The 18,808-nt window shown below is 38.7% G+C and overlaps 1 protein-coding gene across 1 annotated transcript in view; it reads right to left on the reverse strand.

Annotated features, from left to right (window-relative positions):
• The window catches only part of gba2 (glucosidase, beta (bile acid) 2), a 90,596-nt gene that overhangs the window by 14,482 nt on the left and 57,306 nt on the right, over positions 1-18,808 (reverse strand). The window contains exons 7-14 of the mRNA XM_085973440.1: positions 17,565-17,718; positions 15,612-15,737; positions 13,256-13,440; positions 12,680-12,784; positions 10,826-10,933; positions 4,796-4,947; positions 2,099-2,205; positions 1,114-1,256 (exon numbers count right to left, since the gene is read on the reverse strand). Of these exons, the coding sequence (XP_085829566.1) occupies positions 1,114-1,256; positions 2,099-2,205; positions 4,796-4,947; positions 10,826-10,933; positions 12,680-12,784; positions 13,256-13,440; positions 15,612-15,737; positions 17,565-17,718 (1,080 nt within the window). The remainder of the gene's footprint in view (positions 1-1,113; positions 1,257-2,098; positions 2,206-4,795; positions 4,948-10,825; positions 10,934-12,679; positions 12,785-13,255; positions 13,441-15,611; positions 15,738-17,564; positions 17,719-18,808) is intronic.

The raw sequence follows: 18,808 nt of genomic DNA on the forward strand, positions 1-18,808 counted from the left end.
TTGGGCTGAAGATTGTTGGACAGGAGGAATGGTGGAAATGGAATGGCGGCGCGCACCGACACAGCGGCTTTGCTTCTCCCAGTCATGGGAGCTTGCAAGATCACATTTCGTTGTTCATGTACTTGTGCAATGACAATAAAGTTGAATTATTATTATCCTCGTAACCCCACGTATTTAATCCCCCCTAACACTAAGGGTCAATTTTTATCATGGCCAATCAACCTAACCCGCACATCTTTGGACTGTGGGAGGAAACCGGAGCACCCGGAGAAAACCCACGCAAACACGGGGAGAATGTGCAAACTCCACACAGTCACCCGAGGCCGGATTTGAACCCGGGTCCCTGGCGCTGTGAGGCAACAGTGCTAACCACTATGCCACCGTGCATCTGGAATACTTGTTTGTTTTAATATAAAAAAGACTTTCATTCTGCTTTCCCCATCTTGCCCTGTGTATACATAGCATATCTGGGTCGCCCTTTTGTTTTTTGTGAATTTAATTCATTTTTAAAGAAATAAGCTTGGTAAACAAGCTGATCAATTGGTTTTAAATAGTGCTGCTTCGGATGAAATCATTTTTCCACACCACAAATACACAACATTTGCATACAGGAGCCACACCATAAGATCTAAGGAGTAAAGGGGAAACAATGCCTAAAAAGTTATTTATCAATTCATTAAAAAAATGACCTGTTGCCAGTTCTCCAAAAATAGTTAGTATATACATTCTGTGTTGACCTCTACCATAAGTGCTAAATAGATCAGTCCCCTCTTCTATGTAGTACACATGTCTTAGAAGGGAGAACCTGACTGATTACTTTTTGCAGAGACAAACCCAAAACTAGTAATGCAGAGAATAAAGATTCCCTCGCAGCACATCTGCTCCACATTAAAAAGTTTTTTGTTTGAAGCCAATTCTCTTGTAATTTATTGACAAGAGCTCCCCCTCCTCCAAAACAAAATGTTCAGCTTTCATCTATTCTATCCCAACAGGCTGGTCAAGAATCAGTGGTGGTCAGCTGAATTGCTAGTGTTATTTTTTTTTTTAAATCATAACTTTTTAATCAAAGTGCAAGTATAAAATATGATAGCTCAATTCAGGAATAAAGCTTACCATTCCACAATATCCTCTCAAATGCTTCTTTTCCTCTTTCTAGTATGTCTTTGTATTTTTTGTACTCTTCATCCTTTTTCAGGATCTCAGCCATCTTGCACATAACACACACAGATGCTAACCAGAGCCCTCCACAGTAGGCACTGCAAAGTGTACAAAGACAGCGAAATTATTTTGAACAGTAGATACACTTTTGTCTTACAGAACTATCCAAAAAAAGCTGCACTTTGAAAGACAAAGAAATCAATATCGCTAGGATTATATTCCATATTACTTCTGAAACTGCCAAAAAGCATCAGATTTTAAATAGATATCATGATGATGCAATATATTGGCACACAATACATGGCAGAACAGCAGCTCAAGTTCATGGCTCACAATCCAACACATTGCAAACTCTAATTCTCAGCCATGCAGAGAAGCATGGAGCAGAGGCCAGGTTTTGACCAAAGGGGTAAACGGGCTAAATGCACCTAGGTGAATAGAAATATCTCAAACCAATTGACACTAAGCTTTGGCAGGGAGCTCTCACTCTGCTGATTTGTTTACCAGATGATATCTCCAGAACTACAAGTTCCTCACACTGAAAAATGTAAAACCTGAATCCAGAATCTTAAAATTAACTGCAGTTGGTGTGGGCCTTCCTCATTCCTTAAATGTCACCAAACACCATTGCGATAAAAGAAAATTACTTGAATACAGTACTAGTCAGCTCGGTGTCCAATTTTGTTTGATAACGCTCCTGTGAAGCGTCTTGGGATGATTTACTACATTAAAGGCGCTATATAAATACAAGTAGTTGTTGTTAAGAGCAGCAGAAACTAGAGGAGATTGCCTGCCTAAGTCTTGGTGAAAAATAATGCGTAGCCCAATGGAAGGGAAGATGATGCAAGTAAAATTGGAAGGAAAAGAGCATAGATTTCAATTATTCTCTAATAAATTCACTATCTGTTTTAAATGATAATAAATGACATTGATTTCCTACCTAGGTCCTGTTACAGCCCATCCATCATATGTCTGGTCTGCATAGCCAGAATTTTCAATAAGTCCATCTCCATCAGTATCAAACTTCAACTCAGACTCCATGACAGCCTAAAAGCAACATTTATTAAATGAAGTTGCAACCTCAGTTTACAACAGTTATTAAGCGTCAACTTATTTCAAGTTCCTCACATCAAAAATTTAAAACCGGAATCCAGAATCTTAAAATTAACTGCAGTAGGCGCGGGCCTTCCTCATTCCTTAAATGTCATCAAACAAGAAAACCTACCATCTTGATAAAAGATTATCTGAATACAGTGCTCTTTAAAGAATTTCATCTCATGCATGTTCAAGCCTCAATTAACGCAGAGTGAGAAAACTTCATTCAGTCCATTAATCCTGCTAGAGTCTATGTATGATTATTTTATCAGTCTTCTCTCCCAGATCACTTTTTAAATCCTAGTTTAGGAAACACTAATTTATTTTCCTCTGCTGAAAAACAAATCAAGCAATTCTGTTAAACATCTATATAACCCTCAATCCCGCTTCTCAACATTTGAAGATATGAAGAATATCATACCTATAATAGGTAATCTAGTATTTTTCCTCATTAATCTCCCATCAATAAAAGGGTTGGACTAAATTTTGCTACCTACACAATGTTACCATACTTTGTTCAAAGAAGCCTAAACCATTCAATGGACGAGTAAGAAACTACATAAACTGCAAACTGCATTCAGTAAATCAGCATTACTATAAATGGATGTGGTTTTAATTATGTGAAAATTTAATTTTAGTTATTCATTTACAAAATTATTTTTGTTAATGATTTGAGTTATATTTAATGAAATGCAAACTGACCATAATCATAGCAACTGATGCTGGTCAGAAAAACTAAATTAGATTTTCACCAATAAAGTTTGCAAAATATAGATTTGGACCATTTGTCCAGCAAAAATATTTGCAATGCACTTCATGTCCTCAAGACCTCTAATGGGAACTTCACCCCCAATGAATTATTTTTTGAAATGTAGTCACTTACATAAGCAAAAATGGCAGCCAATTTGTGTGCATAAACAGCAAATGAATGAACAGATTGTAAAAGATCCATAACACTCACTTTTAACTGGTAGACAGGCCTTAGCTTAATGTCTTATTGAAAGATGCCACTTTTGACAATTTAGCACTCCTTCAGTACTGCACTGGCATGTCAGTCTGTATTGAGAAGTGAGGCTTGAACCCAGAACTGTTTGGTCCAGATGTTAGAGTGCTACCAATTAATAAAAAACAAGTACTACAAAATTTCAGATCTGCACTAGATATTTTCTTGGGCTCAGGGTCACTGGACTCTCTTGTAAATTGATCCTGTATCCCTTAGATCAGGAATTTACCTTTACTATCCAATATTTAGTCATATAACAGTGTGACCCAGGGGTTGTTACTGTAACCTTACACATGCCCCAATATACGTTTCTCCTAGCTTCCAGGAAACAGAATGATACACACTCGAGACAAGGCCACTTATAAGCCAACAGGCATATGTGAGCAAACAGGAGAGTGTCAACAGTGCATTTTTATCTATTTCATAACATTACTTGTAACGTAGAAAACAACAAAGTATACCACACTATCACCGTTAGCGGGCTAAATGCACTTTGGTGAATAGAAATCTCAACCAATTGGAACTAAACTTAGGCAGGGAGCTCTCACTCTGCCGATTTCTTTACCAGATCTCTGCAGAACTAATTTCCTTTCTTAGCTAGACAGGAAGTCAAAGACCTCAGAGCCTCCCCCAACTCTCCATGCTCAGGAATTAGGTACAATTAGTAGCTCAACTGGCCATCACCTTCCTAAATCTGGGCAGGTAACTGCGCTGGGCTCATGAAGCTATTCCAATACATGATGTGTGAATGTTTACTGGAATATCTTCAACAAACCTCCATTGTGTCCAGCTAATGTGGTATGCAGCAAGCACCACTCTGAACATACTTTGTCTGGATTCTAAGCCATATTCTCATAAGCTTTATGTTGTAGATGTAATCCCCTTTGAGCTAAATGTAATTTAATAGCAATAGCATAATATCAATTACCAGAAATTCCCATATGTCAAAAATCTCAAAATGTGACAAAACAATCATTGAATCATAATGTAACTTGGATTATAAATTACAGATCTAGCTATCAATACTATAAAGGCTTTTTGAATCAAAGTCAGTTGCTACACCTTGTAATCTAAATTAATCTACATCCCTTCCAAGTATAATTCTTCCTTCCTCATTCATTTAGTCTGTACATAAGAGATAAATTTTGCAGTTACTGAAAATGTGGACAGTGGACCATTGTGAGGTTCATGGAGAATAAACAGGGTCGTGCATGGTTTATCCTTTGTATCACATTAAATTATGCACTCAGCCAAACTCCACTTTCCCGATTCATATTATAGGTTATAGAAACACTGTAGCTTTTCAAAAGATCATGGAAGTAACCATAACCACAGGCAGATGATCACACAAAAGTCACTGTATTATGTTTGAGTGAGCAGAGCGCTGCTGGAATAGCTGGCTTAACTCGTGGTTTAGGTTATTAGAAGTCCCTGACTGCCTTAGAAGTTACACAGGATATTTAAACAGCTATTTTACACAGAACTACTTTTCCCTCCCCATAATTTTAAAATACAGAACATGTATTAAAAACTATCTACCTGGCAGACAGACCACATGTCTTCAAGGTAAGTGCCATCATCAGTTAGATAGTAGTCTCTATAAACTTGTAGAACAAATTTCAAATTGAGATCCTTCCAGTCAGCTGTATCATGAATCAAATAAGCATTGACTCTTTCCCAGGGTTCGTCAGCTATTGAAAACAAATTTTATAAAATTACGTTTTAACCAGAATATTTAAACTCAATTTAACTAACAATTTTGAATTAAATGATATACTTTTCTACAAAGAAAAATTGGCACATGTACATCAGGCAGCAGCTGAAGATGGTGACTCCTGTTAGGTAGAGCTCCAACATGGGAGGCAGTCCTCCAGTATTGTACAGATTCACATATCTCTGGTAAACAGGATCAAGTGCAAACCAATATGGTGGGTATATTGTGTTTAATCAGAGTTTAGGACGGAATATAACACACTAGTAATACAGCAAAAACATACGACCGTGACAAGCAGCTGATATCGGACCCGATCGGACAAACGGCTGGCATGCGTAAACAGTTCTCTGGCTTCTGGTCTCTCTCTTTGGCCTTCGATGGTGAACATGGGATCACTCTTAAAAGAGTGTTCGACCAGCTGTTCGGCTCTCCCTTCCGCAGTCTGTGTGCAAGCCCTTGGGGTGTCACTTTTTAGGGGTGGGCCTGAGGCCAAGTTATTGACAAGACCATTTAACCTATAGAGGTTCCTCCAAAACTTCATCAACCAATGACAGCTTAAGTTCTTTGTCTTGGTGTTTGGATGAAAGCCCTCTCCAAAAGGTCTCACTACTTTATCCTTGTTTTTACATTTTGAAGGTTCCTCCATTGGAATCCACTTATCTCTTTTTACTTTCTCCCCCTTTTTCCCAGCAGGTACAAGGCCCGGCCCTGTCCCCCTTAATCATGGCCCCAGCCAGAGCTGTCGCACATTAACCAGTCGCTATCTCACCATCTAGCAAATGGCCCATTCTAAGATGGATACCTTATCCTCCTCAAATTCCTTTCATTCTATGTCTTTTCCTAATTAACTTTTAATTATCTTCATAGAAACATAGAAGATAGGAGCAGGAGTAGGCCATTCGGCCCCTCGAGCCTGCTCTGCCATTCAATGTGATCATGGCTGATCATCCAAATTCAGTACCCGGTCCCTGCTTTCTCCCCATACCCCTTGATCCCTTTAGCCTTAAGAAATATATCCAACTCCTTCTGGAATATATTTAATGAATTGGCCTCTACTGCCTTCTGTGGTAGAGAATTCCACAGGTTCACCATTCTCTGGGTGAAGAAATTCCTCATTTCTGTCCTAAATGGCATACCCTTTATCCTTAGACTGTGACCCCTGGTTCTGGACTCCCCGACCATCGGGAACATCCTTCCTGCATCTAGTCTGTCCAGTCCAGTCAGAATTTTATACGTTTCAATGAGATCCCCTCTCATTCTTCTAAACTCCAGCGAGTACAAGCCCAATCGACCCAATCTCTCATCATACGTCATTCCTGCCATCCCAGGTATCAGTCTGGTGAATCTTCGCTGAACTCCTTCCATGGCAAGAACATCCTTCCTCAGATAAGGCGACCAAAACTGCACACAATACTCAAGGTGTGGTCTCACCAAGGCCCTGTACAACTGCAGCAAGACATCCTTGTTCCTGTACTCAAAGCTTCTCGCTACGAAGGCCAACATACCATCTGCCTTCTTAACCGCCTGCTGCACCTGCATGCTTACCTTCAGCGACTGGTGCACAAGGACACCCAGGTCTCGTTGCACTTCCCCTTCTCCCAATCTATTGCCATTCAGATAATAATCTGCCTTCCTGTTTTTGCCACCAAAGTGGATAACCTCACTTTTATCCACGTTATATTGCACAAGCAGTTCTGCTAAACAAACTCCAAATTATAACTGTGGAGATTATAATATGGTTATTAGTAATAATGGAAGAAACATAGGCTGGGCCTTCACTGGCCAAATTAAAAGATACATTAACAAAGTCAAAACCCTAACTTACAAACAACAGATAACTAGCCTGATAGCAAAATACTGCAGATGTTGGAAATCCGAAATAACAACAGAAATAACAACAGGACCATCCTATGGGCCCCCATGTGGAATGTTTATGTTTCACCTAATCTAACTGATTAAAAAGACTGTCTCAAATTCTAATGCAAGCTTCCCAGGAAAACGAAACTTATCATTTAAAAGCCATATACATTTTTAGGCACCCCTAGTTTCTAACAGTACTTTGCCCACGAGAGCTTAAACACTAAATATTGGCAAGCTATTGAACCATGGAAGACATCACTGTTGAATCAGATCTTTTCCTCAAATGGTATCCCACCTATGTGTACTTTCTAGAGTCATTGGATAGCTGTGCTGATGACTGGTTAAATCCAAAATATTATCTTGTATATTCACTCTATAGATGTTAAAGATTGTTTCCAGCATTTATACAGTTTTGCTTTCTTTTGTATGAAGAAAATAGTTTAATCTTTTAAGTTGAGCTTTTGACCATTATAAAACCTAAACCTTGGTCTGATGAAAAATTGTGTTATTCAATATCCCTAGTTACGTCCATCGCATTCAATCTCCTTTCCATTAAAACTTTGAAGGGCATAATAATTTGTACTAAAGTCATTGTGATAAATATGTTTTGTACCTGTAGCCATTGAAGGAATTGTAAGGCATATTTTTGAAGCTGCATCTAGAATTGAAAAAGATTGGATAAAGCAGGAGACCATAACGTGGCTCACATGCTCATAAGTGTAAATTTTCATTTATAATATTTGTAACTTGGCTTGCTGAGAAAATTCCTATGTTAAATAAGCAAACTGTTTATAAATATGTAGTATTGGCCTAGACTCAATTAAATTAGATCTGTGGTGAATAAAAGTAGTATTTAACCATGTGAGTGAAAAACAGATTGAATGATGAACACACAGGTTTACCAAAAAGAAAGGCAATACAGTTGCAGAAACACACTACATCCTTGTAGAAATACCCCCTTGTCTCAGCTTGCCATTACACTGAGCAAACTCAAATCAACAGAAAAGAGAGTTCTTGTTTGGCCAGTGCTGGGATCTGGAAAGGCTTCTGGTATGGGAATTCTGCCTGTGGTAACCCAGATGTGAACTGGATGTTCCTCCCCCTCCCAAAATAAAATTTAGTGGAGACAGTCACTAAGAGTACAGGAAGATTGTTTTGATCAAGGACTAGTTGAAATAAAGGCTTTTAAGTAGGTGTCAAGAGCTGTAGGCACATGGGGCAAAGTTGGTTGATCTGAATTTAACCTCTGTCATCTCAAGAGAATAGTTTTTAAATGGAGTGATCATTAGTTGCATGAAAAGCCAGTTCTACAATAGCCTCCAGCAACTTCCTATTGCAAAATATTTTCATTGTTTTTTGAACTATTCATATCATGCCATATCTTTAACAATGTACTTGATTTTAGATTAGGTTATTTGCTAGTACTACATCAAATAATATTGTTCCTTTGATCAGCAATCCTGAGATCACAGGAAGAGAGAGCTTAGAACTGGAGTATTTCAGCAAACCTATGGTTTATTTTCAAACTGAGCTGGTCAGTTTTGCATGTTATGTTCTTAAACTGTTGTAGCTCCAATATTCCGTATCAGAGCACAATGCAATAATAAGCCCGAGATTACACACAAGATCTAATACAATATGCCATCATGGGGATGCACCAAACAAAATTCAAAGACTACCTTGTAGCAACCAATGCATTTTCTAAGACACTTCAGTGTTGATGCTAGGATTTTAGTGATGCATATAGGCATATTACATATAATGGACCTAAAAAACACCTAGCAGTATAATTATACATTTTTTGCTTCCAAACTCAGTAGTCAGTGTTAAGGCCACAGATCTTTTTAATACATATTAATTACCTAGACTTAGGTATAGGAGGCAACATTTCTAATGTTCCAGGCCTCTCCCCCTTAACAATGGGAGGAAGGCCTGCAGTACCGCAGCGTGCCGTGCCGCAGCGTGTGGCGCTGCGGCACGTTGCGATGCGATATTCAGTTTCAGCGCCCTAAGAGGGACGCAGAGCGCCTCGAGCCTCGCCCAGTCTCCCTCGAGGGTTTCTGAAACTGAATTTCTGGCGATCGGTATTACTCCCAACGCAGCGCAAAAATCAGCGCCCAGGCGAACTTGGCGCCTCAACCCAATTTCTAGGCCTATGATTCTATAATTTGTTTGTGTCTAGACAAGCATATTTTGATTCAAGTTACACTAAAGCAAAGTGCTGGTAGTTAGTAGGTAGGAGCAACCTAGGAGTGAAAAATGAAAAAAAAAACACTAATTTATATAGCACCCTTCACATCCTCAGGACATCCCAAAGTGTTTCACAGTTGATTATTATTTTGAAGCGTCATCATTATTTATTTTAGTAAATGTGGCAGACAATTTGCAACAGCAAATCCCACGAACAGCAATGAGATAAATAAAATGACCCATTAAACGGTTTTAGTGGCATCAGCTGATAGACAAATGTTGGCCAAAAACAAGCAGAACTCCCCTCCTGCTCGTCTTCAAATAGTGTCTTTTGTCCTTTTACCTTCATCTGAACAGGTAGACGAGACCTCAGTATAATGTCTCATCCAAAAAATGGCACCTCTGACAATGCAGCACTCCATTAAAGTGTCATACAACATTAAAGCACAACACTGGTACATTAATAGAAGTGTTCACAATTATGAAAAGGTTTCAGGGAGTAAATAATGAAAGATTATTTCCATTAGTGAATGGCCCAGATTTTGCAGTAATAATAAGTGAAGCTAGCAGCGCTCACTTATTATGGAGTAAATCGGACAGCAACTTCTGGCATCTGCACATGCGCAGTTAAATTCAGAAATCAGGAAGTTGCTGTTCGATTTGCCCTGCTCCTCCACAAGCTTCGCTACACCGGTACCTCATCGATAGATTTGGCATGAAAATACATGAAGGAGCTGTACTTACCCACTAACCAGGCCAGAAAAAAAAGTTAGGGCTGGTGCATTCAGAAGCAAGTCAATTTTTAACGGCGTGATAAGTCTTCATCACTGCCAAACAATCTTGCTGGCCCTGAAAATTTAATTTTACAAGTGTGGAATCTCATTCCTTTAGAATTTAATTATTGTTGGAGATTTAAAAATTACATTTTTTGCACTTATTCTTCGTCTCTTATCTCTCTCTCTTAATCCCATCTTTCCCTCTCTTTCTATACATGATTTTACATTGAATTAAATATTCTAATTTATACACTCTGCATGTCTCAGTGAAGATTCTTCAATCTGATAGGTTGAAGAGACACGCAGTTTGCACTGCTCACATATGCTACCGATCCCCTGTAGAGGGTGCGTGCTGGATCAGACGCTCAATGACAGCAAGTCGCCACTCAAAAGCCCGCGAAAAATCTGTGAGCAGCTGTAAGCACAATGAATGGCGAGCACCGTTCCTTCGCCACTGACTGCAAAATCCAGGCCAATGAATCAGCAAGGGGCCATAAATCTAATAGCTTAAAAGGGAGATGGACTTTTTCCATGCATAGAATTATTAGCATATAGAATACAAGCAGCCACGATATTCAAGGAGAAATATTAAATAAGCATTTAAAGAAAAATATTAGATGGCATTGGAAAGAGTAGGGAACTGGAATTAGGGAAAATAGCTCCAGTTCAGAAGCTAGCACCAGTATAGGCACAGGCACAATGCAGTGATATTTCTGAGATTCTATTACTAAAGCACTCTGGTACAACATGCCTCGAGTACAATTTTTTCCAATTGGTACTAATATGTTAAATAAAAGTAACAACAGTGGTTATAGATAAACAATGGCAGAGGCCTGGACGTAGATCTCCAGCTGTGGAAGGTAAGAAAATGGTGCCAAATTAAAAAGCAACACAAGAAACTATCTTTTAAAAGACAAGTATTCTTGAAATTGTATTTTGATATGGGGAAAAATTAATATTTTGCTAACATGGAACAGGAACAAATTTAAAGTTGAACTTTATCTCACAAACAGATGCACCAAATCTCACCTGGATCTCCTATATCATGTGGGACTACATTTGCTGTATTCACTTTTGCCAATCTGCCGTTCATTAGGTGTATTCGCTGTGTATTGTCCTCCTTCATTACAGCAGCAGCTAAAAAAAGGTACATTAGCTATGAATTTTTAACACTCAAGCAACTCACAGGAGTCTCAACATAAAGACTTGCATTTATATACAACCTAACAAAATCTGAGAAATGTCTGTTACAAATTTTGGATTTGCACAATATTCTCTCCGGTTCAGTGTCAGCGGTGTCTCTCATTGGCGGATGCCGCAACTCTTACAATCATGAGTTTACCTCTGCATCCCAAAATCTAATCGTGCAATCAGGTGACAGCGATCATAACAATGAAACCCCTCGTTGTGTCAATAATATGATCTCACTTGCCCTCATGCATTTCTCCCACCTTCCTGGAGGGAGACATGAAACACTAGCAAGACAAAGTCAACTGTAAGTAAACAAACAATACAATTTTTAGTGAATTTCAATCTATTTCATAATGCTCCTTATAACATAAAACAGCAAATCATATCACACTACCTCTTAATGGGCTGATCTGGCAAATCTCAAAGGGGCTAAGGGATATGGGAACAGTGTGCAGTGAAAATGTGAACATGGCGTGGTTGGGCCAAATGGCCTGTTTGTGTGTTGTACTTGTATATAGTCAGCTCTAATGTTAGGAAGAGAGATTGTTCCCTCTGCAACAGTCACCACTCTAAATTTCTTCACACTGTTTGATGTTCCAGCTACACAGAAAGCCAAAAACCTGACCTATGATCCTTCCAATACAGTTGGAAAGATTAGCCAGTTGAGCTGCCAATAAAACCTGGTTATGCCAGCTTATTATGTGTAGATGTCACTGGAATGTATTAAAGAAATCCATTGTGCCAAACAGATATGGTACACAAGAAGCCCCATTCTGACAAATGTTTCATATGGTTCTAATCCGCATTCCCAGAAGCTGGTGTTCTATGGATTTAACACCCACCCACCCACCCACCCCCAAAAAATGAATTTAAACTTATTAGCATTATTTTAATACATGTTAAGAAATATGTTCCATGTCAAATATTTAAAAATCTAGTCTCAAAGCACTGTACATAAATTACTTTTGAAATGCAGTCACTGTTATGTATGCAAATATGGCAGTCAATTTGAGCACAAGATCTTGGAAACAGTAATGAGATGAATATAGATTTGGTGGTTTTAGTTGAACGAAGAAAAGTTGGCCAGGAACTTCCTGCTCTTCTTTGAACTGTGCTAATGGGTTCTTTACCGTCCACTTAAACGGGCAGAGAGAGATTCTCAGCTTAGTGTCGCACTCTGATAGGGCACCACATTGGTGTAGGAATTTAACTTACTCAGAGGTGACAGTGCTACCAACTTTTTGATATAAATGTAGTATTAACTGTTACAAACAAATGTTTTACATCTCTGTACCACGTTACAGGTAGGAACATTAATTACTTGCCAGATAAAAAGGTATATTGATAAGGGTGGTTCCAAAAATTAGTTTTTAAATATAATGTAAATCCCCAGAAAACACAAAATGCACAAGCTAAATGGTTAAAACTATGTTATAAATATTATAAAATAGTTCTTGGAACTAACAGAATGCAATAGTGCATTTAAAGCATTTTGGCATAGTTAGCAGAAAAAAATCTGTCATTTGTAGAATACAGTTCATTGGAATGGTGATCCCCTGAACAAACACCATTTGCATTAGTGGTCTTATGAAATTTTTGTAGATCTCAAGACCAGGCGATTATTCTAGCCCCATGAAGTTTAGCTTTGTTTAATTTCTGAAAGGAGCACCAGGCGGAGTAGGTATCACTTACCAATATCATATTGCAGACTAAGTTCCAGTTTGGGCCATAGCATGATTAGTGCAAATGATGCATAAAAATGAACATCATAAGTATTGTACATTCGATACTCCTGTCCTACAATGCAAAGCAAGAAAAAACATATGACACTATCTGCAGCACACAGTTCAATTTATACATAACTAAATAGTCATTTCTGTGGCAAAGAGCAGCAGTTCATTTAATAGATTCTTGCAATGCACATATGTTTGTGTCTATTCACTACATTTTGCAAGATTACGTCCAAAATTAAGAGAACAGCAATATACGTACAGCAGAATCATTTACTTGTCAGCAAAACTCTATCCACACGTCATATAAAAACTGAATCACCTGGAATTGTCCAATTTATTTCAAACTATTTGGAAGATAAAACACTACCAAACTTCTAGTCAAGTTTAATACTTGAATTTATCTGGAGCTCAATGCCTGAATTAATCTCCAAGAGCTGATAATTTTAAAGCACTTCACTTTGTGATGACAGCCACAGGGAAACTTGGTTGTTGGTACACACAGAATGATACTGTACATTGTTAGCAGTAGTTATACCTTCTAAATAAGCAAATCGTCCATATTCCTTCAGCACTTTAGGTAGAGGTGGAAGCCCATCCTTCTGAATACTCAAGCCATGTGTTATATTTAAATCATCAGGCACCTGAAGCCAAATTGTCCCTCCATCAGACATGAAGTACAGTTCATTAAATAGGGCTGACTTGTACCAGTCAGGCAATTGGCTGTAAAATAAATGAGAACAGGAAAATGTGAACATCAAGATCCCAAATTTACAAAGTTTAAAATTTTTAAAATGTGATTTGATTTTGGTGATCAAAATGTCTAAAAACATTAGTGTAAATGCAGCTTTGGTCATTTCCACAATAAATATACAGAAATTAGTTGACCTGAAATAAAAGATTACTTTGAAAATATTCAGAAGCAGAACAGTGGGCTTTAATTGCAGAATAGAGGTGGAAGAATTACTGGGGTACTACAAGGTATGTTTTCTTAAAGAAACAATGATAGTTTGCGATTTAACAACTTGTAAATGTTATCCATATATTCAAAATTATAAAACTTTATTGTAGCAAAAGCACAATTATAAAATTATATTTAGCTAATTAAACTCTTAGGCAGTCCCTCGGAACCGAGGTTGACTTGCTTCCACATTAAAAAGGAGTTCTCAGGTGACTGATGAGTCCAATGCGGGACCAACAGTCTCTGTCACAGGTGGGGCAGACGGTGGTTGAAAGGGCGGGGTGCTTGGGTTGACGTGCGCTCCTTGCGCTGCCTGCGCTTGGCCTCCGCTTCCTCCGGGCGAAGAGACTCGAGGTGTTCGGCGCCTTCCCAGATGCTTCTCCTCCATTTTGTGTGGTCTTGGGCCAGGGATTCCCAGGTGTCGGTGGAGATGTTACACTTTCAAGGAGGCTTTGAGGGTGTCCTTGAAGCATTTCCTCTGCCCAATTAGCTAATTAATAGCAGGACTGCAACAGTACCATTTTACCATGCAAGATCTAGATTGGTATGACAAAAGGACCGAACTGGCTCCTTGGGACAGAAAATATAGAATACTTTAACATTTTTGCCACTTGTAGCACTTGCCTGAGCTCAGGAACTTGATGAGGGCAGCACACCTCATTTGCAGCAATCCACGGACCATGGGTTTATTTCCACTCTTTCCTCCACACCCCGTCCACCCACCCAGAAAGCTTTTTGACATTTGCCCTCATTTGTACTATTCACCCCTCGCTAGATTTCTTCTGTAATCATTGCTCAACAGATGTGCGAATTACTCAAAAGTATGATTCAATTTCATTAAAAAAAAATTAAATTCCAGCTTCTCTGATGGTTTAGTGGGTAAATACACTGCATGGTAGAATCCTTGGTCTGTGCTGAGTTAGCTAATCCTAGTTGGCCTAAGGGAAGAGGGAAAATAAAAAGACTCCTGTTCCCAATTACAATCCACGGACCCCATGCTGGAAAGTTTGCGTGTGTGGACATCAGGCGAGGACACGAGTGGACTCTCAAGTTTGATATCTCCACAGTTGAATAGCCTGTCAAAATTCACTGTCTAGACTTACACATGAAGAATGACTACTTGGGCAAATTAGTAAATGATATCTGCTGTCCCTGGAACTATACTCGAGGAGAAACTGGTATCCTCTCAGGAGGTTGGAGGAATAGAAAATTGAGAAAAAAATTAAGTATTTAACAAATAGCAATTAGGAAAACAAAGTGCTATCTTTACAAGTTTAATTAGTCCATTCCAGTAAAACCTGAAAGTCAACAGTAATATTTCCCTTTTCTTTTGGCTGTCTTCACTTATTTTTTGTTTCAACCCTTTTCTTCCATCACAGGTGGTTCTAGTACAGGTTTTAAGTGAAACTTCACTTGTGCATTATTTCAGTACATATTGAATCCCTCCCATCAGCCACTAGCACAGGACTTTAGAAGTGTAGTCGTTGGTCAACGAGAATCAATACTCAAGAGCCTGGACAATAAATGCAGAATCAAAACTTCAACTGTATGTACACCAATTTAGCTCCACCATACAATGAGGATTAGTAACTTTTCAGAGCTGATTCTGATGAGGTCAACATTCAAACTTTCCTTCTGAAATCTACAGAAACATAGCATCCAAATCAATATTTAAGTTGATCATAATTGCATCTTTAATTAATCCAACAATTATTAAGTTTGTTGACAGAAATCTCATCAATTGCTTGCATATATCGGGGGCAAAAATAGAATACATACGGTTTCACTTGTTTCCAAGCAACAGATTATGGGTAGTCTACTAAACATCAGGGAATAGAAAAAATTAATCATCTCCAGAAAACTTAATAGTAAAAGGACAAGTTTATATATACACACTGCAAGTTTTCCTTAAGCTTAATATTGCATTATTTACCCATTTTCTAAAATTGGACGTTGCCAATCATCAATCTTTTGCTCCCATTGTTTGTAATGCGTTAGGGAGTAGTGACTCAGAGCAGGAGCAGCCTCCCCACTTGTCCCAAAAAAGCAGGTGTACCACCTAGAAACAAAATTTAACTAACATTAGCAATATGTGCACCAAGTTATTACCATCAAAATGCTTTACTAATCTCGTAGAGATGTAATAAACATTCCCAATACTGGTTTGAATGCAACAACTAGAAGCAAGATTAACTTGATTTCAAAGTATTTCAAAACAGCAATTTCAGTAACACTCTATCCTAAATGTTAATTTAATGGCTGAACTCCACATCAGATACAATTTGGTGTGACAATTACTAACTAGCATTCCTCCTTAAATCATGTCCTGTTGAGCAGTGGAATTTGTTGTAATTACTTATTTTACTGACTGGATAAACAAACATGAACATTTGTGATCATTTTCTAAATGTTCATGGTTGCAAGAACATGCAGGCCAGATCTGGAGGAGGAAGTAATATACTTTCATTAATTTAAGGCACTTTTATTTTGAACTAGTGTTACTACCGGGTTCTCCAATCATGGGTCTTGTGCAGCTGGCTACAAGCCAAATGTAAAACTTCGAGTTTGGGCTGGAAGACCTACTAAAAATGGGTCTTCCGACAACAGTCTCGCATAATATAAAATGCCTATTGATGAGCATATGGCTGTGGCTGGTCAAGAAGTAGAAGGAACATTGTGCATAAGGTTTCCATTAGCAAAATGATTTGGGTAGGGCTACTGACTATTCACTGAAAGCATTTGGTCAATGGGAAACTCATCAACAGATTAAGCACGTACAAAGGGGAGTTATTTCAAGGGATTTTGACTACCATGTTCAAACAAGTTGTTCAGAAACTGTGACTTGCATCTACCACAATTAGTGGGCACGACCATCGCTACCACAGGATAAAAATTGCATATGTAAATTGTTTTAATGCCAAATGTAGCAAGCTTATTTTTTGTTGTTGGATTTAATTGAAACTGTATAAAGTTAATTGTCTTCTGTGCATTTAATAGTGTCATTACCATCTCCTGTGTAACTCTGTCCAAATCGTAAATGAAGTCTGTAGAGGAAATATGTGGAATACTGGGTATAATTTTGGGCACCCTACTTTCAAAAGGATATTTACGCATAAGGGAAAGTTCAGAGGAAAGCAACTAGCTTTCAACAGAGGAAGAAAGACAGCAGACATTCAAGTTTTTAAAATATTAAGAGGAATGGATGCTTCAGTTCTAAACAGGCTTCCCAGTTTAGACTGAGCACAAACCAAGAGAATAGAAGCAATAAATTGACAAACCCGAGGTAATAGAAATCAGTAGGAATTTTTCCTCCCACACCATGTAGAAGACACCCGACTAAAGCAATGCAATATCAATTAACACTTCAAAAAAAAGTGCATAAATATCAAGTTAGGGCTGGGCTCGATGACAAGTACAGATGGGGATCATCAACATATTTTCTTGAATAGAAGTGTCATGCCAAGTGAAGTGATGTAAATTTAGTTATTTGAGTATCTTGTTCTTCTTGTTTTCAGAAAAGGGGTAAAGAGAAACCTTGTAGAACCTTCTCAGGAGATTGTGGGCTGGGTAGAGCCAATGTATGATCTGACAAAAGGTTCTTGACCTGTAACGTTAACTCTGTTTCTCTCTCCACAGATGCTGCCCTGGCCTGCTGAGTTTTTCCCCAGCGTTTTCTGTTGTTATTTCGGATTTCCAGCATCCACAGTATTTTGCTATCGTATGATACAACCTACTGGACAAGATGGACTTGGTTGGCTTGAATAGCCTTTTCTTGTTCTGTGCTAGTTTAAAAACAAATATGCACTAGTCTGGTCAAGTGAAATAAGTTCACAGAAAATGGATGTGCTCTTTGTGCTCCATTTTACTTTTCTTTTATTTCTCTTACCTTGCATGCTCCTTTTCCTTTGATCCAAAATAGATCTTGGGCATGTCCCAAGCAAGACAGAACTCAACAACATTTTGTTTTTTTGTCGGAACAGTGCAGGTAGCTACAATAGCTGCTGCGGTGACCTGCCCTTTCTTTGTCGGTTTACTTTTTCCTAGGTGCATAAACAAAAAAAAGACTCTCAATTCATTGTTATGTGGATCAAATTAGCCTTTGTTTCTTAACAAGTCTTAGCAAAAACAGCCAATAAATCAGCTTATAGGAAACAGATGTAATTTGCGGATGACGATACAAGTATTGCTCACGTTATAACCTCCATTTTAGTTACTTAACACCAAGTTACGTGAAAGGTACAATTTGATAAGCTAAAAAGGATCCTTTGGAACAGTTTTTAAGTCTGTTACATAAAGCAACTGTTGAAATATACAATTCTGCACAATGAGAGTAAACAAAAATGATCTACTTATGTTTTACATTTGGATCAGATATGCATTTATCTGGAATCAACTGGGCTGTAGTTTTCTTCCCTTGTGATCCAGAATGTGCAAGCTAAGCCAAGCCCTACTCCAAAAATGGTTAGTACAGTTCAGCTCAGTGAAACACAAAACCTGCTGAAAGTCATGGAAAAGGTCAAACACATCAACATGCCTCCAGGAAGATCTATGAACACACCGATCTTCTGTAAAACCAATTTAGTTTTATACAGCTCCAAGATTTACAACCACTTTACTTGCCCTTCTTACAACAGTTCAGTGCATCTCTGCATCTTTTCAAAAGTTCATTTATGTTAGTACCATACAGTTACACTTAAATTCCTATATAGTCTAGCAGGATGTTATGAGAGGCAACGCCAAGAACCTCCATGAAGCTCAAAAAAGGGTAAACAAGCTAGTTTAAAAAAAACTTGCATTTATATAGAGCCTTTCACTATCTCCGGACATCCCAAAGTGTAGTCACTGTTGTAATGTAGGAAACACAGCAACCAATTTGCATGCACCAAGGCATCGGCAGCGGGTGGAGGCGGAGCAGCGCGGCAGAGCGACTACAAGAGGCCCCAGAGGCTCAGGTAGGCCTCAGTGCCGCATCGGCAGCGGGTGGAGGCGGAGCAGCGCGGCAGAGCGACTACAAGAGGCCCCAGAGGCTCAGGTAGGCCTCAGTGCCGCATCGGCAGCGGGTGGAGGCGGAGCAGCGCGACGACAAGAGGCCCCAGAGGCTCAGGTAGGCCTCACCAATCTCAAGCAAGG

Source organism: Somniosus microcephalus, chromosome 2, assembly GCF_052327205.1.
Source record: "Somniosus microcephalus isolate GS21.2 chromosome 2, FLI_Smic_1.0, whole genome shotgun sequence".
NCBI lineage: Eukaryota > Metazoa > Chordata > Chondrichthyes > Squaliformes > Somniosidae > Somniosus > Somniosus microcephalus.